Genomic DNA, 26656 nt, shown 5'->3' with positions numbered 1-26656 from the left:
AATCACATTTACAGAATGCAATACGCTAGACAGGGACCACAAATTTAGGGAAAAGCTATTAGGTTTTCTTCATGCATATGACCCCCAGGGCTAACTGCCTCTATCAGAACTAGAAATCTCAGATACAGAGTAAGATAGACCTGTAAAAGCCTGCAGGCTCAACAGCTTTCCAATATCAGAAAAATCATTATATGAATATTGTTTCATGGTCTTACTTTGTTTCTCAGGCTACTGCCTCTCAAGACTTCTGTTCAAGCCTGTTTAAGCTGAGTACTTCTTTATGAATGGGAACGTGCTTTGAGAGTTTTTTCCAGATTGTTTACTCTGAGTCTGGCCATAGCAATTGACTGTTGCAGTAGTAAAAAATAACTTTTGCTACTGTTATGTGGAGAAATATGTCACAAATTAACTTAAAAATAAGTTGTCGAAGTAGTTGCAGTTGTTGTAATTTCCCTTATCGATGGTAAATGAAATATAATGGGATAATTAGAAAAATATTTGTTGACTGCTCTGTTCTGTTGCCTCTTTCTGCTTCAGCTCCTTAAACAGAGTCCAGCGTTCATTAATGCCGTGGCTGTTTCAATTAAAAGCATCACTGAAAATTATCCTGAGATTGCTGAGAGCCCTCAGCAAGCCAGGAGATGTATCAGTATTACAGTCTTAGGAATACGTAGTTGTAAGGCACCGTTTACTTGATCCCTTTGCACAGGGAAGCTCTGCCTCTGCGGATCCACAGCAGCAGGTATTGGATCTATAAAGCAAAGAGAAATGGTGTTAGCTGAACCGAAGCAGCAGAATGAGCTCTCTCCTGGAGTTTATACTGCATGAGCTGGGCAGTAGTAATAAGTGAGAGAGGGAGAGCAAAGACACCTGCTGACAACAGTACAATAGGTGAAAATTAGAGTTGACTATCAGACTCAGGGTAAAGGATTTTAATTTGCTAAAAGAAGGAAGAGCAATAAATAGAACGTATGTCTCTATAGTAACCCAGTTGATGGATATGCTGGTGAAATAAAAGAAGTGGAATAAACAAGTTCTGAGAAATCCCAGAGAAATCTGAGAAATTCATCCTCCTATTAAGACTAATGAACTGAGACACTTCTTGGGCACCTGGAATTATTGTCCGTATACTCACATCAGGCTGGCATTTTTAATCGGTGACTCTTGGTTCTGGTAAAGTTGGGTTGTTTCCAGCTTTTCCATCCAGACTTTTGCCTCTAGATTACTCTCTTCCAATGCTTTCTCTTTCCAGAGAAGCAACAATCTGTATGTCCTCCTGAAGGGCACACAAGGACACAGCTCATGCCAAAGCTGCTAACGGGATCAGAAGAGTGATATGTGTATACACTCGTCCCTTTTCATAGAGATTTATGAGCGTAAGCCATGCCAGAACAAGACTCAGAGGACAACAGAGAGCTTTCCAAAAATTCTTCTGTTTCACTGGACCATTTTGGTTCAATGAAACATATTCAAAGTGTTGGTTAAATCAAAACGCATCTCTTCTTTGGTGCTCAGTTCAGACCGTCGCACAGATGTCGCGATGTGTAGACCATTGTGCTGAATGAATGCTGTGCCTTTCACTGTGTGATTTGTTGGCCTGCAGTCAGCAGTTACAGAGCAGGAGAGATGATTGTCTACATGAAATTAAAGATGGAACAAATTGCTGGGGTGTTTAGCTCAATACCATGTTCCACTTCTTGCTGGTGCCTGTTGAGACACTTAAGCTGTTTCAGTCGCTGGTAATATCAGCAACAGAGGTGGCTTTTTAGGTGAAACTGAATTTTTCAGTGGTAAGACCACATGGCTGAAGGAGAGGCAGGCAGATGAAGAAGGAAAGGCACAGCCCCCGGGTCTCCCCACCCTGCCCGCAGCCCGGGACCCCTGCCAGCCCTGGGGCCCTGCACCCCTGCCCCGGCAATGCTGCCGCAGGGTGGGTCTCGACTCCCAGTGCCCGGGAGGTGCCTGGTGCCCGGGGCTGGGGCTGCCCTGCCGCCCCCCGGCTGTCCGGCTCCAGGCAGGGCGGTGGGATGAGCCCTGCTGCCGGGCTCTGCCCTGCCGCCCTTGGGTTCCTCAGGGTGCACCCGCCGCTTCCAGTCCCTGGGAAGCCCCCAGCCCCGCTGGTGACCTGACGACTTTTCCTGCTGCTACCAGAGGAACAGTGGGCGCTGGTGGGAAATGGCAACTCTGTTCTGAGTCTCCCTTTTGGTGGCAGTGGCAGAAGCCTACTCCAGTATCTGGGAGCAGACTCTTGGCTGCACTAGCAGTGATCGTGCCCACGCGCCCACGTGTGTGCTTTGCCTACGAGTGAGCTGACTTTATTATCTGTAGGCTGTGTCGCTGGTGTTTCTGTGGAATCCATCCTTCAGCTGATCCAGTGTGCTATCACACTAGCGAGGGAGCAAAAAAGGTGAGATCCTGATTGTCCAAAGGGCTGACTTCCTGTGGAGGGACATTTGTTTTTCTTTCATATCTGAGGCTATTTGCAAAGCTGTAAGAGCTCATAAATAGCCCTGCCCTTTTTATTCTGATTAGATGGCACTCCATGCTTTCACAGCACCTAGGATTCTGGAGCAGGGAACAGAGTGAGCTGTCGTCCTTCCTCCAGCAGCTCCTGAGGGTCAGCCCATAGCTCTGGCCGTTGTAGTAGGAGATTGCCCTTCTTGCAGAGAGCTCACAGTTTGCAGATCAAGGCAGATAAAAAGTGGCAGAAAGGAAGTATCCTTACTATCATGACAGCTACTTTGCAAATGCGAAGGAACATTAATATCTGTCTCAGCTCTTAAATCCATCTACAGAATTCAATGTCTGTTGTCTGCATTATCTAACTCATAGACACAAACATAATCTTCATGTAAGTCTTTTTCTTCTTCACGAGTCTACAGTAATCATTCCTATACAACTCTGGTATTGTGCTGAAATAGTAATTTGCAGTTAGTTAACTGTACTCGGCACTGGTGAGGCCGCACCTGGAATATTGCGTCCAGTTGGGCCCCTCGCTTTAAGAGAGATATTGAGCTCCTGGAGCGAGTCCAAAGAAGGGCGACTAAACTGGTCAAGGGGCTGGAAAATAAAACTTATGAGGAGCGGCTGAGGGAGTTGGGGCTGTTTAGCCTAGAGAAGAGGAGGCTGAGGGGAGACCTGATTACAGCCAACAAATACTTGAGAAAAGATGGTGGGGAGGTGGGGGAAGGGCTCTTTACATTAGTGATGGGTGATAGAACAAGAGGAAATGGGTATAAGCTTAGTCAGGGGAGATTCAGGTTGGATGTTAGGAAGTATTTCTTCTCTGAAAGGGTTGTCAGCCACTGGAATAGGCTGCCCAGGGAGGTGGTTGAGTCCCCATCCCTGGATGTGTTTAAGAAAAGGGTGGATGAACTACTTAGGGATATGGTTTAATGGGAGATTAGGGACAGCTGGACTGGATAATCTCTAAGGTCTTTTCCAACCGAGAAATCTATGAAATCTATGAAATCAGTGGTAGTTAACTTGTTTAACGTTAGATTCTGGGTGTTGGAGATCTACAGCCCCAGGGTTGAACGGGACACAAGAAGGGTAAGTGGCAGGCAGAGCTGTGGCAGGCCCAGGATGGTGGGCTCTTAGCAGATGTGTTTGTTGTGAGTAAGCAGCTGCTGTCCTGATTGCTGCTGTCTCCGAAGAAGAGGGACTGCAAGTCCAAAGCAGCAGCAGGGGCTGGAAGTCAAGACTGAACCCTAGGAATCATGGTTGCTCTCTGTACATCTTACTGTTTTCCTTACATGTCTTTCATTTTCTGTTGACAGTTTTTCACAGGATTAACAGCTTCAGTGCACCGATTTATATTACGGGAATCATGTCCTCTGCCACTGGCAAAACACAGCTGTTTTGACAGATAACTGTGTAGACCTTGCAAGGTTATTATGTAAAACCAAAACACTGCAAAGCACGATTGCTGCCACAGCATTTTTGTGTTTGAGGAAGGAGGATATTTGATAAAATGGGTTTTAACCTAAGACTTTTTAGATTCCTCTCTGGAGGATTTTGCTAAGTATCTTCTAAAGGCACAGAAAGTCCAGCTAGTTACCGCCCTGATCGTTAGGTAATTTGTGGAGGAAACAAAACTTGTGAATTGCTGTACTTGCTCTGTACAATATACAAACCAAATATATTTGGTTTCAATAACGTGTGACTAGACAGAAAATGATAAGGTTGCAGCTAACAAACTTCAACCCAATCTGGTTTTATTATGCCAGAGCAATGTCCACATAGTTGATGTCTCTTCAAGTTTCTTGATTCTATTAGCTTATGTAGTCATCATCAGTATCTATTGAGTGTCAAGCATCTTGAATCTTACTTTGTCTTAATTCTCATACGTGCTTCCTTGTGGTTTTTTGGTAATCTGTGTTAGGTACGTATTGCCACAAAAGCTTGTTCTGAATTATCCAAACGGAGAGGACACTACCGATATGACCAAGAACCTTCCCATGAAAACAGTCTTTTGTTAGAAAGTACTGATTTTACTGAAACTTTTTGCTGATTGATACATTCCAGTTTTAACAAACAGAACTTAGCTTCATAGAAATATTTCTGGTTGAGGTACATTACACGTCTATTGCAAAGCAGCCTGTTACTCCAAGTTGGCATTTTGGCTTTGGACATGGGAAGTGCAAGATCAAGTCTGTGCTCTTTTGAATTCAGATAATAGACTTGAACTTTTGCTTCCCGTTTCTGAAAGTATGTGCTAAATCCTGTGGGGTGTTCCAAAATTGTTCTTAGTCTCCATTGTTGGTTCAATTTCTGTCTTCATAGATATGAACCTAGGAAGGGATTTAGATCTAAGCATCCAAACATCTTTACCACTGAGAGGTATGGAGAAATATTGAAAGGAGTAAAAGTGCTATTCTCTGGTTTGGTTTTGGTTTGTTTTTTTTTTTTCCCAGAAACATTTTTTCAGGCTCTTCTTTTCTGTCCTCATGGGGAGTCATGAACATTCTGGAAATCTTCAGTTTTCATAGAATGGGAAAATTCTTTCTCTACAGCTTGACAGACAGATGAACATCTGCAGAGATAAGGAGATGCTGTTGAACTTGACTCACATAACTCAGGACGTTCTGGTTCATGGCCAGGGTTTTGCATATCTAGCCCAGTTCTGGGAAACAGTACCAGAGGTGTGAAAACACCCTGTATGTCAGTGAGCAGGAATCATGACTAAAAATGCTTTCCTACTACTACTGTTTCTATTCAAGTATTTGTATATCTTTTTATTTATCCTTTATTTATTATGGACTTCGTCATATATAAATATATCACATTCTAAGCATTAGTTCTGCTTGTCCATCTGGAAGATATCAAAGTTGCTGAGGTTACTACTGTTGATTACTATTATGTGACATACAAAGTTAAACAAGACATTTGCCCAGCCTTTTTACCTTGTTTTCTGATTTGCAGTGATACCGAATAATGTGCTTTACATATGTCTCTTTAGGTTCTGATCATCTTCGAGAGAAAGATGGACTATGGGCTGTGCTAGTTTGGCTTTCAATCCTAGCAGCTCGAAAGCAGAGCGTGGAGGAGATCGTCAGGGATCACTGGGCAAAATTTGGCCGACATTACTACTGCAGGTGAGAAAAATGAGGAAAAGGCACAGGAACTTATGCAGTTGATAGGACAATTCGGCTATAGCCATGGCTTGTTTAGCTCAGCTGTGCTCAGCTCCATTTAGGTGTGTGTTTGCAGTGTCCACAGAATGAAAATCTGCCACAGATTGCCACTGCTCTGTAGGCAGTTTTTTTCTGATGAGTAAGCAGCAGTGGAAGTTAACTTACTTACTGAAGGATCAGTGTTTATATGTCACTTCAAGTATACAAGTAATGGAATTTTTTAATATCGAATGGCAGAAAGATTTGAATTGTTTACTTGTGAAATCGGTAGGCATAGAAAAAAAGTCAAAATCTCAGCAGGATTTACTCCTGCATTTGTTTCTGTATGTACTTCCATGTGACAGTGTTTTAGTGAGAACTGGAATTATGCCTTCTTTTAATACAGAGAACTATTCCAAAGATCCAAATATTTACTCATTTTTTTAAGGTCTCAAAAAGATGAATTCTAAGTGTCATTTACATCTTAGCTTCTGCCTCTCTCTTTCTCTCAGAGTAGTGTTAATCCAGAGGAGTTCACATATCCGTAAGATGTTTTGCAGAAAGCTGGTCCTCAAAACTAATAGCAAAGTTTTCTCTACTTCATTTGGCTGCTGAGCACTGCGCTGATTGTATCCTTAATCTTGGAAAGCTAGCTGTGTATCCATGACATTTCCTATTCTTCTTTAGAAGTCGTGCTTTTTCTAAATGAGTTCTGTTGACTCAGAGTCAAGTGGCCAGTGTAGAGCTGTGGTGCACACACGTAATGGTCAGGTTGCACAGGACTTGCATGCGTGTGCTGGTTTAATGGGCAATCAGTACTTCAGTGGTCCACCTCTGATTTTTGAAGGAAACACTAAATTACTAATTGTGAACAAATTGAGTTCTGTGAAAGCAGAACTGTTTTCGCAGCTGTATGGGACTTACTTCTTGGTTCTACTTTTTTATATATGTGCAAGGTTTGATTATGAAGCACTGGAACCCAGAACAGCATATTTCATAATGAGAGACCTGGAAGCTTTGATCACTGACAAATCGTTCAGCCATCAGCAGTTTGCTGTGGGTAACAATATCTACAGTGTGGAACGAACAGACAGCTTTGAGTACATAGATCCTGTGGATGGCACTGTGACCAAAAGACAGGTATGGCTGTGGTGATGGAGTAGCAATGTTTTGCAACTGTCATATTGACTCTAACAGTGTTGTTTCCAATGTTCAGCTGGCAAGCCTTTTCGTTTATTTATAGGATGATGTTTTCTTTGCTCTGATAAATACCACATTTCCTACTTAAGATTAGCTCAGTCTGGATAAGATAATCCACCCCTTGCTTAGCTTGTGCTTGTGCAGTACTGTCACAGAGAATGTAGGAGCATTGTTGACAGCAATGCATGTAAAGGGAGAGTTCTCTTTCCTGAACAATGCAGTCTCATGTAGAAAGTCAATCTTTCCTTTTTCTGTTTTCTATCTCGAAATCTCCACTTCCTATAAATTACAAAAAAAAAAAAAAGTTAAAACTTTTTTGCTTTTGATGATCCACAGGATTTGCATAAATAAGGCACATTATCTGTTGTAGCCAACAGCATAGAATCATAGAATCATAGAATGGTTAGAGTTGGAAGGGACCTCAAAGATTATCTAGTTCCAACCCCCCTGCCATAGGCAGACAAATCCTCCGCTACACCAGGTTGCCCAAAGCCTCATCCAATCTGGCCTTGAACACTGCCAGGGATGGGGCATCTACAACTTCTCTGGGCAACGCGTTCCAGTACCTCACCACCCTCTGAGTGAAAAATTTCTTCCTTATATCTAATGTAAATCTACCTTCTTTCACTTTCACTTGTCCTGTCACTACATGCCCTTGTAAAAAGTCCCTCTCCAGCTTTCCTGTAGGCCCCCTTTAGGTACTGGAAGGCTGCAATAAGATCACCCTGGAGCCTTCTCTTCTCCAGGCTGAACAGCCCTAACTCTCTCAGCCTGTCTTCATAGCAGAGGTGTTCCAGCCCTCGCATCATCTTCGTGGCCCTCCTCCGGACCTGCTCCAGCAGCTCCATGTCCTTCTTGTTTTGGGGACTCCAGAGCTGAATGCGGTATTCCAGATGAGGTCTCACAAGAGCAGAGTAGAGGGGCGGAATCACCTCCCTTGACTTTCTGGCCATGCTCCTTTTGATGCAGCCCAGGATACGGTTGGCTTTCTGGGCTGCCAGCGCACATTGCCGGCTCATGTTGAGCTTCTCATCCACGAGCACTCCCAAGTCCTTTTCCTCAGGGCTGCTCTCAATCCATTCTCCGCCCAGCCTGTACTTGTGCTTGGGATTGCCCTGACCCACGTGCAGGACCTTGCACTTGGCCTTGTTGAACTTCATGAGGTTCTCACAGGCCCACTTCTCAAGCCTGTCAAGGTCCCTCTGGATGGCATCCCTTCCTTCCAGCGTGGCCACAACACCACACAACTTGGAGTCATCTGCAAACTTGCTGAGGGTGCACTCGATCCCACTGTCCATGTCACCAACAAAGATGTTAAATAGCACTGGCCCCAGTACTGACCCCTGAGGAGCACCACTCGTCACAGGCCTCCACTTGGACATTGAACCATTGACCACAACTCTTTGAGTGCGACCATCCAGCCAATTCCTTATCCACCGCGTGGTCCATCCATCAAAACCATGTCTTTCCAGTTTAGAGACAAGGATGTCGTGTGGGACAGTATCAAATGCTTTGGATAAGTCCAGGTAGATGATGTCAGTTGCTCTTCCCCTATCCATCAATGCTGTAACCTCATCATAGAAGGCCACCAAATTAGTCAGGCAGGATTTGCCCTTAGTGAAACCATGTTGGCTGTCCCCAATCACCTCCTTATTTTCTATGTGCCTTAGCATAGTCGCCAGGACGATCTGCTCCATGATCTTGCCGGGCAGAGGTGAGACTGACTGGCCTGTAGTTCCCTGGGTCTTCTTTTTTTCCTTTTTAAAGATGGGGGTATGTTTCCCCTTTTCCAGTTGGTGTGAACTTCACCCGACTGCCATGACTTCTGAAATATGATGGATAGTGGCTTAGCAACTTCATCCGCCAGTTCCCTGAGGACCTGTGGATGCACCTCATCAGGGCCCATGGACTTCAGGTTCGTTAGATGGTCTCAAACCTGATCTTCTCCTACAGTGGGCGATTCTACATTCTCACAGTCCCTGCTTTTGCCTTCTATGGCTTGGGCTGTGCAGCTGGAGCTCTTGCCAGTGAAGACTGAGGCAAAGAAGTCATTGAGTACCTCAGCCTTCTCCATATGCTGGGTAGCCAGGTCCCCCGTTTCCTTCCGGAGAGGGCCTACATTTTCCCTAGATCTCTTTTTATCACTGACATATCTATAGACGTTTTTCTTGTTGCTCTTGATGTCCCTGGCTAGATTTAACTCTATCAGGGCTTTAGCTTTCCTAACCTGATCTCTGGTTGCTCGGACAATCACTCTGCATTCTTCCCAGGCTACCTGTCCTTGTTTCCACCCTCTATAGGCCTTCTTTTTGTGTCCGAGTTGGTCCAGGAGCTCCTTGTTCATCCATGCAGGCCTCCTGGTGTTCCTACCTGACTTTCTCTTTGTTGGGATGCACTGCTCCTGAGCTTGGCAGAGGTGATCCTTGAATATTAACCAGCTTTCTTGTGCCCTTCTTCCCTTCAGTGCTTCATCCCATTGTACTCTAGCGAGGAGATCCCTGAAGAGGCCGAAGTCTGCTCTCCTGCAGAACACTTTAGTGGATTGTACCATAAGTGGGCACGTTTGACTTCTCTAGCCCATATGACTGGTTCCGTGTTTCTTCTGAGCTGTGTCCATAATGAGATACCTTAGCTATCCAGAACTGCTGTTCAAACTGAGCCTTCAGTGTTTTGAAATTCATGATATGCTCAAAACTAACTGTGTACTTTTGCCAGGTGTAAATGTATATTCAAACATCTTCAATATGAGCGATGACTCATATTATAATATGTTCTGATTTTATACTGTTTATTTTTATTGTCCTAGTTTCTCTAGTTTGTAAAGTACTTGACCTTACTGGACCCTAGCAAATGATATTACAAGCCATTAAAACTATTGTCATGCTGTTCTGCTCAGAATCTTTATAGTTTCCATTCATCATTGCATCCAGATAATATAAGCAGCCCACCTGCCACCAAGCTACTCTCTGTGCGTCTTACTGCTGAAACAGGATACGAGGATATTGTCATTGCCAAGTCCACTGGAAAATTACAGGCATGACAGACTTGCGGCCCTTGTACTTTTAAAAAACAGCTTGTGAATTTTCAGTGCACTTCTCTTTCTTTTCATTTTCATCCAAAGCCCTTGTCCTAAATTGGTATATAATTGCTAATCATATCACCATGTAACACAAACAGAGAAACATGATTTGGCCTATTTTCAGATGGATTCTGAAAGCAAGCCCATAAAACCAGAAAGTGTGTCTTTTCACAGGGAGAAGCACTTATTTATTGAGAGTACAGTTTAAACGGTTTGTCTTTTGGCAAGGACACGTTCCTAGCTCCATGAGTCTGCAGCCTCGGTGGGATTCTCCAAGCATAATAAATTAAGAGAGGACATTGATCCACGCAAATGAAACAACAGTTCGCTGCTGCCATTTTCCTCAGATAGCTTGCTCTTCCTGTAAATGCAGATGCCTTTTTCTGACTGTTGTCAGCTTCGTGCAGATTTTCCAGTGTTGTGGTTTAGCCCAGCCGGCAGCTAAGGCACCACGTGGCCGCTCCCTCACCCCTCCCCTCTTCGTTTTTGAAGTCCTGTTGTGCTAGCCTTTGCATTCGTGAGCACATTACAGTGCTGCTCCTGAGGATCCTGCGTACCAGAAATGGAACCAGTTGCATTTTTGTGTGAAATTTGAATTAGAATGATGAGAAGTAGAAGTTGCCCGTTATGATGATTAACTTTAGACTCTTTTAATGCAGGACTCTTGCATTCTGAGATACACAGAATAAAACTCCAGAGCTTTGCTATTAAAAGTTTGTTAATGTTTTCTCGCTCCTTTGTTAGATTTGGGAGGTAAAGGGCTCTACATGTAGTCTTGATTTTTTTGCATTTCAATTTGAACAAGAGCCAGGAAGCAGGCATTGGAAAAGCTGGGAAAAAGTTATTTCATGTAACTTTCCAGGGATAAGGCAAAAATCCTCCTGTGTTCAGAATGATATTTCAGTGGTGTATCAGCAATAAGGTATTTCCTGTCAGAGTAGTAAGTGTGGCCTGCTATGCCTAGGGTACTCTCAAGGGTCTGTAGAGGAGCAAATAAAAATTGTGATAATTGAAGTATTTTGAAGTAAAAGTATAGCCGTTTTACATGCTCTTAATTTACGTGTATGTCTCTGTGTCTAGTATATTGCTGCTAGGCTATATTTTCTACTGGTGTTACTCCCTACTATGATACTTTAATAATATTTTTCAAAATCTTAAGATATTTTGCTTTAAGTTTGCCTGTTAGTCCTGTTCATGCTAACTTGTTATGCTGATTTATTATTAGTTAGTTAGTTATTAAATTGGTAGCTGGAAAAATCCTTGAACCACTGGAAACCAAACTATGTAGTACAATATGTAGTAGGTTTAGTTTCTGAGCACTTTGTAGATACTAATACATATGTAGGCTGTTTAACTGTATTGTAGTGTAAAAGAGAGAAATTCCTGTGAAGTTCCATTTACATCACATCAGCTTCAAGGCCAGTGGGTTAACCATAGAACATAAGTTTATTTCAGAGTTTCCATGCAGATCGTTAATATCTATTAGAAAGCCCGATTTGCCTAAAATAAATATCTGCAGATGTTCAGTGTGGGAGCTGTACTGAAACTTTTCATCTGCTTTACTAGTGCTTAAATCAAAGATTCCAAGGGAGAGTTAAAAGTCGCATTTTTTGCTGCTAGGCTCTCTGAAAAATGAGTTAAACTAAATCTCTAGGTGCAAATATCGTGACTTTAAAAGCTGACTTTGACAGTCCAGCTGTAAAGACCATTGTTTCCCTAGCATATGATTTCTCCCTGGCACTTAGGATTACTGTTATTAAGGAGTATAGCCACTATGTCTCTGTAATTCCCTTTGACAGAGTATTTTCAGCTGGACGGCAGGAATCCTAGCCTTACAGATAGCTGTCATCATGCCTGAGTAGAAATCAGTAGTGTCAGTTATGTGTCCCTGAGAAATGCAAAATGAAGAAAATAATCAGCTTAGAATCAGTACAGTGATCTGTCTGAATGCTGGTTGTGCATCTATATACTATGCATAAATATCCCAAGTGCCATTAACTGTAGCATCAAACTGGCTACTGGTGGAGCATTTTTGTGCCGTAAAGTTATGGGAAGAGTTATGGGAAGGGTCCATATATCCTTTTTATTCCAAAGACCATAATTTAATGAGTGGCGAGACTTTACATGTGCCAAACCAAGTGGCAATGTGTTATTGTTATTATTGCCAGATAAATATGTGGAAGAGTATTCAAGTAGTCTAGCTGGTCATGTCATTGTGGGAGTTGCGAGGCCTGGCAGGAGCATGCAAAACGACCATTTAGTCTTTGGAGAGGAAGACACTCACCTGCTCTGATGTTCATTTTGTGCAAATATGTTTGACTTCCTTCCTTCTCTCGTAGAGCTGATTGACCGTAATATTCTGTACTTTGAGCTGCTGGTCCTGGGTTTGACAACCATTCGAAACAAACTATACCCCCAAGTGCAAAACTCTTCAATTTATATTCTTTCTTTTCACTGTCATAAAGTTAAGTGTAATGAGCAATCAGCAAGAGACAACTCCTTGCTCACAGGGTCAGATAGTAACAAACTGACTGTATAGCTCTAGGCATTCAAGATGAAACCTGGATTCCATTGAAATCAGTGGCAAAACTCCCATCAGCATCAATTGAGCCATGTCATTACAAAATTGACTTAATAGCAAATATTAAAAAACAGGCTCTAAAGCTCAGTATTCCAAATGCAAACTATTTCTGTTTGTCTCTTATGCTGTATATATTGAGACTACTAGATAAAGTTAGGTTGCTGATGCATGTTAAAATTGATACCATACTAGCAGCTAAAAAAATTTCATGGTATCACGAAAGTTAGAGATTGATAATATCTCTTAGGCCATCTAATCCAACCGTTTATCCAAGTGGGATATTTTCCTGTTGTATATTTTCTAGTGTTAATGGGCATTACATAGGAAAGACATGGCTCAGGTCTGGAGGAGGGCCACAAAAATGATCAGAGGGCTGGAACACTTCTCCTGTGAAAAAAGGCTGAGAGAGTTGGGATTGTTCAGCCTGGAGAGGAGAAGGCTCCGGGGACAGCTTATTGTGGTCTTTCAGTACTTAAAGGGAGCATGTAAGATAAATGGGACAGACTTTTTAGTAAGGCCTGTGGTGATAGTACAAGTGGTAATGGTTTTAAAGTAAGGGAGGGTAGATTCAAACTAGATATAAGGAAGACATTTTTTACATTGAAGCAGGTGAAACACTGGAACAAGTTGCCCAGAGAGGTGGCGATTGCCCCGTCCCTGGAAACATTCAAGGTCAGGTTGGACGGAGCTCTGAGCGACCTGATCTAGTTGAAGATGTCCCTGCTTATTGCAGCAGGGGTGGACTAGATGACCTTTAAAGGTCCCTTCCAACGCAAACCATTCTATGATTCTGTGATTATCGATCAAGCAATGCTTTACATCGTGCTGAAGATGTTTTGGCTTATACCTGAGGAAAGAAAATTTTCTACTTATACTTTAGAATATTGGAGCACTGCGTTGCTAACATCATTGTCTTTTCAAGCTGCTGAGAAAACTGAAAGAATAAAATGCTTCTCTCTTAATTCTCTCATTTTTTAATGGTTTACTTCCCCTTAAACAAAAGTAACAAGGATCTCAGCTTATGCACGAGGCATTTGCCAACAACAGGACTAAACAGGGAAATAAAAATTCAGTGGTGTATCAGAGGTGACACTTAGCCTAAGGGTACCATTTACAGAAAGGGTACTAGACTGCCTGTTAGTGCAGAATTGATAGAGTACTGAAACACTGTAACTATGTAACTATGCAATTTAGTCCTTTGGCCTTAATGACTTTCCTGTACAGCAAATCTATTGGCTGTGGATCCAAGTATATGGACTGTGGTCTGCAAAAGAATGTGTTCACATATACAGTATGAAAAGGATGAGGAGGAAAGAAACAAAGCAGTGAAGATGGGAGCAAAGACCAGATTCGCAGTTAATCAATAATAAATCCTTTTTATTCTACACACAGTTAATGTGCATTAATTAGTGTACTTGAAGTTAATTAACACCTTAAGTTTTCCAAGTTGTACTGCAGACTCTTGTTGAAATCCTTGAAATCAGATGTTGATGCATGGTCTATGAGGGGTAGCAACTGGATCCTGTCTTTTGTGTTCACTACTGACGATTGTTTTTTGATCCTGGAATCCTGTAGCTGTTTCTTAGGCCACTGATGCTTACTGATCTTACAACTATTTCTCAGGCCATTGATTTTGTGCTGTGCCACACAGAACAGGAACAAATCAGCTAAGTAAATAAAAGCAGTAAGAGAGTCCTTGTTATGAGTGGAAGGGAATACACAAGATCATTTCTAGTATTTAGAGGGGGGAAAAAGAGTAAAAAATGGCGGTTTAAAGTTACAGGGAAAGAGGAATTGCACCCAAATGACTCTTACTTTCACTGTCTTAAGGTGCTGCCACCTTACGTATATGCTGCTCTGTCTTCTCTCATAGGGACTGCGGATTATTTTTTCAGATGCTTCCAGGCTCATCTTCAGGATGAGTGCTTCTAGCCATGTGAGAGCTACTCTCCGGATCTATGCAGAGAGTTATGAAAAGGATCCTAGCCAACACAACAAGGAACCACAGGTGAGGCAATAACATTGTAATATGTCAGGAAGTAGTGCTCTTCCTCTGCAATAGTAATGGCTACAGGTTTTCATCTTTAATCAGAAGCAACATTCATGACTTTGACCCGTTTACTGTGTTTGTGGGTGATTTTCCTAATCATTTGACTGCACACATTTTAAGGCAGGATCAGCAGTTTTAATATATGTTTATATAATATCTAGCACAACAGGAATGTCAAGGGCTGACATGCCTGGCAATAAATACTGGGCAACAACTTTTAGTCTATTAAGAAGACGCCGTGCTAAGTTTTAATTTGTCACTCATTTTTTTCCAGTACTGTAATATGAGTTATAGAACAATGTTTTAAAAAAAGATAATTGTTTTTCAAGCAGGTTATCTGGGAATCACTTAGTTAAGGTATCCCAGGGGTTCCTCATGATGAGAGTACAGTTAGTAAGTACAGATGCCAAATTTTAAACAATGTAGGGATTCCTTGTAAGGGAAAGACTTGCAGCTGTCAGAATTACCTCATCATAACCAGACTCTTTCCTAAGAAGAGTGAAGGTTGAGAGCAAGTTGCAGTATAGTCCAGCAGATGCCTAAAACAATTCGTAATATAAATCACATTCTGAACTCTCAAGTTTTTCCTACTAAAACACCTTCATGCTGTGATATACAACAAGAGAGGATGAAGGATGTTTCCATGGAAGAGCAGGTAAGTATTCAGCTTGTAGTAAATCAAAACTCTGTAGTTCGAAGTCCAATGTAGTTGTGTGTTCATGACTGGAATGCAAAAGCAAATTTCCCAAAACATAAATGCTGTCAAATGCATTGAACCCTAGGTAACTGTTTGACATTGCTTTTTCACCAGATTCCCACCATAAACTTAGCAGATTTCTTCTTATGCTATTAAAGAATTGTCTATCAGTCACAAAAAGTGCTTCAGTTTTTCCAGAAATGTTGCAGACTCCATTCCCTGCCGATACAATATATTCATTTTATTTGTGTTTTCTTGAAGCAACTATTTACATCCTCAGTAACTCCTTGGATAGAATACTTAAAATTTTAAGTCTCCAACAGAGTAAAGGACGTTTTTTAGCAATCGTATTATGTTTCCGTGCATCCAGGTTTAGCCAGCTGGCAGGGTCATAAATACATTTTGACCAAGAAAGAGCATTGTTACAACCCATTCACCCTTGCTACTGTATTGGCTTTACGTCGCAAGGTTTTGGTAGTAGGGGGACTGTAGGGGTGGCACCGGAAGCTGCCCCTGTGTCTACCAGAGCCAGTTCCAGGCTCCAAAATACCCACCACTGATCAAAGCTGAGCCAATCAGTGATGTTGATAGCTGCTCTGTGATAATGTATTTAAGAAGGGTAAAAAACGCTGTGCAACAGCAGCAGGGAGGGAGGAGTGGGAATATGTGGGAGAAACAACTATGCAGGCAGCAAGGTCAGTGAAGAATGGAAGCGGAGTGATGGAGTGACTTGGTGGCCAGCCAAGGTCAATGCACCACAGCTATGTCGATTTTGTTACAGCACAAATTGTTTATCAGTTGCAATTAAGCTGACCATTTTAAGTATGATTCGTTGTGCTATGTAGACAAGGCATAGATGAAATTAAAATAAGCCGTGGTAAGAGATATACTTTAAGAGTTCATTTTGGAGGTTTGCGGTGGACTTACAGTGATCTTGTGATATATGACACCAAAAGTATGATTTGAACATGTTTCCTGTCATAACGAATCCCAGCAAAAAATACTAGAAATCAATAGAGCATATACTTGCAGCATTCATCTAGCTAAACTTTTGACTACTTAATTACAAATGAGAATGTGCCTTTTAAAATGGAATCCTTTTTGCATCAACAGATTGTTCTACTTTACTTGTTACAAGGTATGCAATATGAGAGAAGTGACATACTGGCAGAGTTTAGGCTTGTGTGTCTCATAAAGTAACCTACAATCGATGCCCAGTATTTAATACTTGTTTTTTTGAATGAGTGGAAAATAGCAAAAGTTCTCAGTGAATTTTCTGTTTGTGGAGAGAGTAGATTGAGAGAGCAGAGGTTATCTTCAGAAAATGAGGAACATGCTGCCCTACTGTTACATTTCATCTTTGTTCTGCGTGGATTTGCTTGAGAGAGGTGCATAAAGTCCACTGCAAGGTCCGGTGACCTCACGAGCAACACAGGCTGTGTCCAGGGGAGGAGCAAGCGTGGGGCTGCTGCACAAGGTGATAGGAGCCAGGCACCCAAAGTAGCTACAGCACAATCAGCATTCTCATTGTCCAGGAGACAGTCCTGGCAGCCAAGTGGAGTGGACAGAGCAAGGCTCTGGTAACAAGCTCTATCAGCCATCCCAGACAACACAAGTGGTGGGTCAGGTTCAGGGTCCATCTGGAGCAGTAGGAGATGGGACCAGAGACAGGGCTGGAGGCAAAGCAACAGTGTGCATCCATCCAGGAGACAGGATCAAAGTCAATGCTGGATACTTCATCCAAGGGGTCCTTCAGGGAGAGAAGCTGCCTATAGCATAGGTCTGAGGTCCACCCAGGCAGCAGAGCCAGACATGAGCTCTGGCAGGGACTAACACCCCTGGGGCAGATGGAAGCGGATCCCATGGGTAGGGCGCAAGAGGAGTCCTCAGGGGAAATCGGGCAGGGCCAGTAGGGCTTATCGCTGCTCTGAGGGCTTTCAGAGTCTGTCCTTTTATTCTAGACGCCAAAAAGGTCTGTTATTCCTAGGGACAGCAAAAAGGCCGGAAGGTTTTTTCCTATGCATGTACCAGAGCCTGTCTGATTGTTACAATTTTGGCTGTTTATCCAGGATAGTGAACAAATAATCCTAGAGATAGAAACGTCATTGCCTTGAAACTTGCTGCAGTGACTTTCCTGCATTCATGCAGTGCAGGCAGACTTTTTAACATCCAAGCTGCCTCAGGAAATAGATAGTACTGTAAACACCCTCCTCATCTCTTGCCATTTGCACAAAATCTGGGACAAATAGCAGTTTAATTAATGCAATAAATTCTTTCTCTGGTTTCTCATTGCTGAGTATTGCAAAGTTCCCACTGCTTCTCTTTCCTTGCCCTGGCTAGATACATTGCCAACAACATAAGAAACTGCAAGTCATAGATTGTATCCCGCAGGCAGATGGTGGATTTCAAGGGAGTACATAAATTTGATTTCGAGAGATCCTCATGTTAGTATAAAAATAACTAAAAATTTCTCAGGAGAGCATTTGTTAATTTCAGTGGATTATGTAGAAGGGAATGAATAGCAAATACTTTTTTTCAGAAAGCAGCACATTACTGGGGAGGGGCAGCATAGTTTCTCTGATATTGTAATTCCTTTATTGTTTAGTTTCTTTTTAGATTCATACTGACATGTATACGTCTAGAAGAGCTGTGACAGATCTGAAGTTTTAAATACTTTGTTTCCTATTAACTTTCAGTAATAGGGGCATAGTCAACATATTCATAAGTGACCAGTTATTCAAAGAACACTGATGTAGAGAACTATGTAAAGTATACATCTTATATATAGTATTTAAGGAACTGTAACATTTGGGATAAATGCTTTTTTTTCTTGAAGTGTGGCTGATCTTTGTAATTGGGCAGATGACTAGATGTAGCTTCTGTATCATTGTGCTCTGCCTGGAAGAGTTTATCAGGAAAACCTCTCTTCCTACTTTTTGTATCAGAAACGAAGACATAAAATTATTTGATGATTGGCTGCTTAAGTTAATACTTGGTTGCTTCTGCTTATTGGACTGCCTCCTTCCAGTACCTTTTCATTGTTTACATAGACAAGTAGAAGATGATCGCTTTGCATTGCTCCATGTTTTTGCCTGTTGACAATTCCAGTCAATCCCTGAAATGAATCATAGAATCATAGAATGGTTAGGGCTGGAAGGGACCTTCAAAGGTCATCTAGTCCAACCCCCCTGCAAGGAACAGGGATATCTCCAACTAGATCAGGTTGCTCAGGGCCTCATCCAACCGGGCCTTGAACGTCTCCAGGGATGGAGCATCCACCACCTCTCTGGGCAACCTGTTCCAGTGTTCTACAACTCTCATGGTAAAAAATTTTTTCCTAATATCCAACCTGAATCTACCTCCCTCTATTTTAAAACCATTACCCCTTGTCCTATCACAACAGGCCCTCCTGAACAGCCTCTCCCCATCTTTCCTGTAGGCCCCCTTGAGGTACTGGAAGACCGCTATAAGGTCACCCGGGAGCCTCCTCTTCTCCAGGCTGCACAGCCCCAACTCTTTCAGCCTGTTCTCATAGGAAAGGTGCTCCAGCCCTCTTATCATCTTCGTGGCCCTCCTCTGGACCCTCTCCAACTGGTCCATGTCCTTCTTATGTTGGGGGCTCCAGAACTGGACACAGTACTCCAGGTGAGGTCTCACAAGGGCAGAGTAGAGGGCAAAAGTACCTTCAGACATCTTTCTGTCTCTTTTTCACAATAAATAAACTATGGTAACCAGCTTCTGTTTGCCTCATTATCAGTATCCTTTTTTTTCTCCTTTCCTTTCAGACAAATCGTTTTTCAAAATTAATCAGCCAACTTTTCAGCAGTTTTCAAGTTTTTCTGTTTTGCTTCTGTTCTCTTTGACAGTGTAACTGCTGATGGTGAGTCTTCCACAGATAGGCAGAAATCTAAACCACGCCTTCCAATATGCACACTGAGACATGTGTATTGTCCTGAAACACCAGTGTAACGCTATGGCACTTTCTGAGTTAAGTGTTAACTGAGACATACTGTAAAGATGATGTATGCAAGTACATTTCTTTTAAAACAACTGTTCAGTTGAGGTGGACGGAGTTAGTCATTCACGTTAGAGGTGCTGTGCTTCTGTGGATGACCATAACTCCTTTCCCACAAAATGCTGGACAAAATGGTCTTTTGAGGTCCCTTCTAACTTAGGCTGTTCTATGATGAGCCCTTGTCTAGAATAAAATTTGGGCAAAAATCTGTAACAATGATCAGTATCATCCAGGTTCAATTACCATCAGAGTGCTAGCTGTAGGACCTACTTTGGTTCAATATCCAGCAGAAAGATTGATATACTTCGAAGCACTATTGGGGCTTCTCAAAGTTGTGCCTTTTAATTTTGGCCCCAGGGAGCCATTCAAGTGAGTGGTGCTCAAGTGAAGCTCTCCTCCTACTTTGTTGTGCTTCAGGACTGTGTAACTCTGTATGAGCCTTATGGGAAGAGCTGATTTTCAGGCCTTATTGCCTTTATGTGGATTTTCCTTCAGAAACATTAGAGCTTGCCTGAGAGCGTTCTTGAGACGGAAGCAAGGCTTGTAAGGACCTTTTGTTACAGTTTGTATGTAAGACAAACAGTAGCTATTAACGAATGTAAGAGTCACCCAAATCTTATTTTAGTAGTGTCTTTCATACAATTAGTTGGTAATACTTTCCACCTAGAATAAATTAAGCACAGACAACTGTCTGATCAACAACGTAAGAGTCCAAGGGAAAGCAGTAAAATATGCCAATAATTAGAAGTCCAAGGTCATAGATAAATGTGAATAGCAGTGGCTTCTGGCTGCTGAACGATCCATTGAAGGAAATTAGCAGAAGCAGCTTCATGGTCACCTGGGAGATTACTTTTTTGGCTACTTTTTTTTCAGTGAGTAGTTCAGTTCTTCCTACAAGCCAGTATCAACAGGATTGAAAATCAGGAGCAATAAAGAGTAATGGCCATCATGCTTTGTGTAAAGTGAATTCAAAACAATTCAATGTAAGCGTTTTAAAATTACATAGTTTATAGTGGTGGTGCAATCTAGTTCTAAAACAAAATCTTGAAAACAATGCTCAATGCTTTTCTAAAACTGGAATGTTCCCCTTAAAATGAAAGACTACTCTGTTGATGCTCCGTGTTACTGGTGATGCCCCTGATTTCTGAGAAAGTTGCTTTCCAGCTAACTTGGAATATTTCCTTAAAAAGACGGTTTATTTGGATTTTACCAGTCAAATAGGCATCCAACTTGCAATTTCGGGAAGTTCAGTTCATTATAACGAATGGCAGACTTCTATCTGAAGTCTTAGACCTTTGTGCATTGGCATACATCTTTTTCTAAAGTTAACAGAGTTATTAGCTGTGCTAAATTTAACACAGGTGGAATATCTAGAGATATGTTCAACGCGTATGAAGTACTAAAATAAGAGTTTATTGACCTATAGCCTCATTTTACAGATAACTCATTATTCATTATTTGCAGATCTTGACACATGGTTAATATCTTCTTGTTCTTTGTCTAGCCACCTGGCTATATTATTGAACTTGAATAAGATTCAAGCAGGAAGTTTCATGTGCGAAGACCAAGAAAGAAATGACGCATTATGGAGAGCTGTTTTGAATAGTTTTACTTGTAAATCCAATGTGTCCTTCAACAGCATGATTGTGCTGCTGTTGCAGGATAAGTGCCCTGGGAATGGTGTAGTGAATAATCTGGGTTGTTCTGAATATGAACTAACTAGCTCTGTGTACAGTATGTCATTATTCATTATGTGAATTGCAACAGCAATAAATAGGTGTTGTCATAAACCTATGCAATATATATCATGTACTCTTTAAATGGGATGCAGTGAATCACAAATGCTGCAGTTACTTCTGCCAAAGACTAGGGAACTACGTGCTAGTTAGCTGCAGAATCATTAGATTATCAGCAGCCAAGGAAATAATTTTGGCAGGAGTTGTTTCTTTGTGTTTTTATCCAAAAAAGGTATGCCAATTAAAAGAAAAATAATAATTGGGATAAAAAATGTCTTGGTCATCAAAGACCAAATTTCTGAAACAATTTTTGAATGACAAGTAGCAGGGAAAAAAATAAACTGATTTTCAGGTGGATCTTGGTTGGTATATGAAAGGATTATGATTATATATGGTTGTATGCTTATAGTGATTACATAAAGCAGTTGTTTATGGTGCGAATTTGTCCAAGAGCAGGAAACTGAAATCAATAACTGAGAAGTCCTTGTGTCTAGTATCATTTAATAGAGATAAAATTAAAGGTTTCTCTATGGTTCTGTCAAAAGACTCTTACAACCCTAAGCACAAGTGCAGTTTGCCAGAGAATTATTGCCTCTGTATTTATTTTTGAAGCATCGTGTCTTTTAGCATGGCTTTGGTTGGCTGTTAAAACACACAGTATGGTCTGGAGAAAGCATGTAAAATTTTGCCTTTACTATTCAAATTCATAAGATTTTCTTTGAGGGGATGTGGGATATGTTCGATCACAGGTAACAGAGCATGTTTGTGCTAGTCAGGTAATTTAGCTTCTGATTCTTCCCAAAGCCATATAGTGAACAAATTTTAAATCAGCTGGAACTGTATTACATAGGAAAAATACTTCATGTGACAGTAATTATAAACTATTTCATGAATCAAGGAAATTAGTTCATTAAATCTAATCTTCATTGAAAGCTCTTTGGATGTACTAGGAAAGAACTAATCTGTTCCAAACATAGATGTTTCCACATACCACTCAGTTTATGTTTTCCTCCTGTCTTTTTCACCCCTCGTGCCTGCCCTCCTCTATTGCTATGGGGGAGAACAGCTGGCCTCCTGACCTTTATTGTAATGTTATTTGAGTTAGCAGGCAGACCATGCACAAGAGTAGAGAGCTCTGTTTCCTTTTTCCCATCGCAAGTGTGCTGCTTGATGGTAATAAAAGTGAACACCACCAGCGCTGTGCATGTTACAGAGCCCGACCAGTTTGTTCGACCATGAACCAGATTATCCACATTGCTTAGATCTTCTAGAATGGGTGGCTGTAGCATAAAGCCCTGAAGGACATGACAGAAGCCCTGAAGGAGATACAGCTGTGGTGCCAGACTGTGGGATCTTAGTGCTGAGCTCACTTTGTAGTTGTTTTGGTCTGTTCTTTGTGTCTCTTCCATCACTTTAGCATTGCTTTGTAAGTGTATTGGTTTGACTTTTAAAGTACATTACAGCCAAAGGAAAAGTTCCTTCTAGTAGGTAAGACCATCAAAACATGTTTTAGAGGATTTGCCTCTTTCTTCTAACTTTCTCTTTCGTTCCCTTGGTTCATGTAATAGTGATTCTGTTGCCCAAGTTACAAAGGGCTAACAGCAGCTTTAAGCAGTTACATGAAGCAAGGGAAGATGACATGGGAGCAAGGAGAGGTAAGAAAGGAAGGAGTTATTTCTCAATTCATACGTGTTCTTGTTCCAGAACTTACAGCTATCTCAGTTACCCTGATCTCTCTGAGCAGCCTTCTGTGTAATGTTTAAATGATAAAAAGAGAAGGACTGCGAATGAATGTAAGTGCTGGGCAGGAAAAGGATTTCTAACCCATGCCTGAAACTTCAAGGCTTATCTTAATTTATACAATAATAATACCACCACCTAGCATAGCTTTTGGTGACTTCAAAGCATTCTGCAGACATATTTTTCTCAAGGCTGCCTTTATGAACTGGAAAACTACTTTAATTGATACTAAATCTGATGGACAAGCAGCTGAAGAGGTAGAATTTGGGGTTTGACAGTAGTTTTTAGAGAGGGAAGATGCGAGATGGAAAACACTTGCCATATCTTCTATCTTTACAGAGCTCCGAAAGTTAAACTGTAGCCCTTCTTTGACAACTTCATGCTGTGCTAACGCACTTGTTTATCTCTCTCTTTAATTTTGAGGCAATAACTATTGTTCCAGGGAAGTGAATTCTTCTGCAACATGTGGTACAATACCAGCTATGCTTAGAAATCTGTAGCGAGGTCTGACTGTTTGCTCCGAAATCATTACTGTGTGCAGTGTCATTTTGATTATTAGTAATTCAGGTGCCTAAATGCCTATGTAACAAGGTTTAGCCAATTGATGATGGATCTTTGTCTCCAGTAGGGCATTCTTTTAAGACTGGCTAATTCGGATGGCTTTCCATTACCACTTCCTGTGATCCCAGAATACAGGGAGCAAATGGTTTAGCGATTAATGTTTTACAAATACTGACATATATACAAATAATTGACCCCGTGTTCCTGGTATTCCACCCTGTACATTGACTTGGATATACGTAAAACTGAGAGAGCCCAAAATAACACTGGTGGACATGATACTGAATGGAAAATGCAGATCAGTACATTAAGAAAAGACAGAGCAAAAGTTGGAGAACTATAAAAGAGAGTTATATTTAACCTGGTGTTCACTAAAACGTTTGGATCCTACTTGAGAGTATTACCATTCTCTGAGCTTTGTTTTGCTTTATTTTTCCCAAATAAATTCTGCAGAATTCTTTTCACTGAGGAGACTTATGGAGCAACTTGTTTTTGAGACTTACATTGGATTGGGAAAAGTGAATTTGAAACCTGTGGAAAATACCTAGACTGCGTAAAACTCACATTTGATTTTCGTAACAAGATTGAAATTCAGTGCAGGCTGGGGGAAAGACTAAAGAGAAAAGATGAATGAGCTTTCCAGGCAAAGTCTGGACAGATGATTTTGCATCAGAACTGCATGAATTATTGATTAAATTGGCAAGTTTTAGCATAAATGCTACACATAGTAGGTTTTCACAAGGTGTTTGTTAACATATAGGTGGCATTTGTCCACCTGTTCTGAGAAAAATATTTTCTAAAGCCAGACTCCAGGCACATACTGAACTTTTAACCTGCAAGCAGGTACATTTCAGCTCTTCCTGAGCCTTTGATAAACCAGATGCATCATGGGGCAAATCTGATCTGAGAACTTGACTAGAAGAAAGGGACTTGTATGGAATTTTCTTGCAAAGTCACAGAGAGAAAAAATGCTACATGAGCCAAGCAGGAATGATACGCCTCTGACAGCTTTGGTACAGATTATTCCCAAGCAAAGGGCTTTTGATCTTTGTTTGCCTTACGTTAGATATCTGCCTGTTTGATGTATTTCCTGGTGTAAATAATCATTCCTACCAGTTTTTTTTTTAGAGGTATAACTTCTATCTGTTATTACTAAAGCAAAATTCTGATTCAAGTCAGTTCTGTTAATTTTCAGTTCTTAAATTTTATCTAAATGATAATGTGCCATATGTCCCCAGCAGTTTCCAAGAGATAAATATGTTGTTAACATACCAACTGACTGTAATTGCCATTTTGAGTTGATGTGTCTATAGTAAAGTTTTACAATTTCTTAAGTAGAAAGAACCATTTGAAATATATTTTTAAATCAAGATCTCTTTGAGATATAGAAGTCTTTCTAGAGTCATATTAACTGTAAATGATTGCTGGCTGGGATTTATCTTTTGCAACTGAAATGCAAGCCATTTCATTGAAGAGATAAAGACATTTTTAAAAAGCATATACAGCTCTGGTCTCTTGTTATTTGGCTCTGCTCTTGCTATTCTGAAGAGAATGCGCTTTTGGGGTTTTTTTACATCTGCGGGATGAAGAAAGCATAGCTGTATTGAAGTGTGACAGAACAGAACTGAAATAAGTCTTACTCTGTTGAGAAGTGTGATTGTGACAGGCATAATATTTAGTAGTAATTATAGTGACTTGGCAAAAGAGTAGCAACTAAATTGTTTATGTAAATGAGTGTCACAAACTCATTTGATTTTGTGTTTTGTTCAAAGAATTGCGTAGAGGGTTTTTTGTTTTGTTTTGTTTTGTTTTCTGCAGAGTGCATTTGTTGCTTAAGAAAGCAGGGTCAAGTAAAGCTGATCAGTAGGGTTGCTTTTTAAATTTTCCTGTGATTTTTAGATCAAATAGGGAAGAGGTTTCTTAGGGGAACTTCAGATGCTTTGGTCTTCTTTCCATTCTCCTTAATCCATGTTGCTGGAGGGAAGGAATGATATGGTCCAGACCTTATAAATTGGCACATTTTGATATTTACTTTTGTAGCATTTGCCCATAGATGTGAATTTGTGCTTTCCATATTAATCTCCTCTAAGCACGTTTGACTTTAACGGGCTTGTATTCTGTTTCGATGATTATTCAGTACATAGATATCTACAAATATGGAGCTTTTAGAACAACAACATGTCAGACTGCTCACACTTGTGCGTAAGTAAGTTTGATCATAAACTCACTTGACACCGATGGCATTCATGGTGTTATTCCATGACTCTGCCTGCACAGTTAGTCTGTCTCCTGACTCTTTTTATTTAACTGTCTGACCATTTGTATAAATAAAGCAAACACCACATACTGTCAGAAACAGTTAGGTGGCTGAAACTGATTCAAAGTGTAATATTAAGTTTATTAAAAGGATATCTGTAAATTTAAACTCTCCAGAACAACTGTTTTGTTTTTATTTGATTTTTAAACCTGACAGATTTAAAGCTAGAATGTAGTTTATTTGGAAGAGGCAGCAGGGGGAAATCTTTGGGGGTCAGAAGATTACCTCACTAGTTTGGTAATCAAATAGATGATTCTCTGAAAAGAAAGTTTTCATACAAAACTCAGTTCTGCCAGTTTATCTCTGCATATCATTTAATTAACTGAGAAACTATTCCATTGCCATTTCAGAAACTCTGTTTTACTTGGTTTTCATATGGTGCTATGACAGTTGTTATCTGCACTCACTCACAGGGACAGTTTCATTTATATGGCCGTTTAATAAGGTCTGTAGCCTGAAACTCGAGAGTTCATGCTGCTTCTCTTGAAATTTATCCTGTTTAATATAATTACAGGTGGTAGTACTCAAAACACACTTTTTTCTGTTAAGGTAATTGTTATAGTACCTTCTGACCCCAGGCTTCACAGATTAAGTGTGCATAGGAGGAAAATCTCATCTACATGGCGTCCACTCATCAGAAAAGAAATAATTCTACTTTTGTGATTTCTGTGTTGTTTTGTACAGCAGATTTCACAAGAGCTCCGCAATTCCTGTTATTTAGAGACATTATCAGTATAGTGTATTTACTGATTTCTCTTTTCTGCATAGCTTAGGTATACTTTTTGTAACTTCACAAAACACATGCTCAGCATGATAATTCGTAGTATCAAGTATGATGATATAAACACTGTAACTGTTTATTGTTATTAAATGATTTACCGTTATTATTTAACACTGTGGTGTTTATATGTGAGGGGTTTATATTTCTGTTGATATGTCTGCTTTATGTAATTCAATGTATTTCTTCCTCTTTAGGCTGTGCTGAGTCCTCTTATAGCAATCGCACTGAAAATATCTCAGATTCATGAGAGGACGGGGCGAAAGGGACCCACTGTCATCACCTGA

At 40.9% G+C, this 26656-nt stretch overlaps 1 protein-coding gene across 1 annotated transcript in view; it reads left to right on the top strand.

Annotated features, from left to right (window-relative positions):
• PGM5 (phosphoglucomutase 5) overlaps positions 1 to 26656 on the top strand; it is a 76282-nt gene extending 49626 nt beyond the window's left edge. Inside the window, exons 8-11 of the mRNA XM_086629422.1 lie at positions 5462 to 5597; positions 6572 to 6755; positions 14349 to 14483; positions 26567 to 26656. Of these exons, the coding sequence (XP_086485548.1) occupies positions 5462 to 5597; positions 6572 to 6755; positions 14349 to 14483; positions 26567 to 26656 (545 nt within the window). The remainder of the gene's footprint in view (positions 1 to 5461; positions 5598 to 6571; positions 6756 to 14348; positions 14484 to 26566) is intronic.

This window comes from Tauraco erythrolophus, chromosome Z, assembly GCF_009769465.1.
Source record: "Tauraco erythrolophus isolate bTauEry1 chromosome Z, bTauEry1.pri, whole genome shotgun sequence".
NCBI lineage: Eukaryota > Metazoa > Chordata > Aves > Musophagiformes > Musophagidae > Tauraco > Tauraco erythrolophus.
Note: the sequence above shows the minus strand (reverse complement) of the source record. Positions and strands in the feature narration are given on the sequence as shown.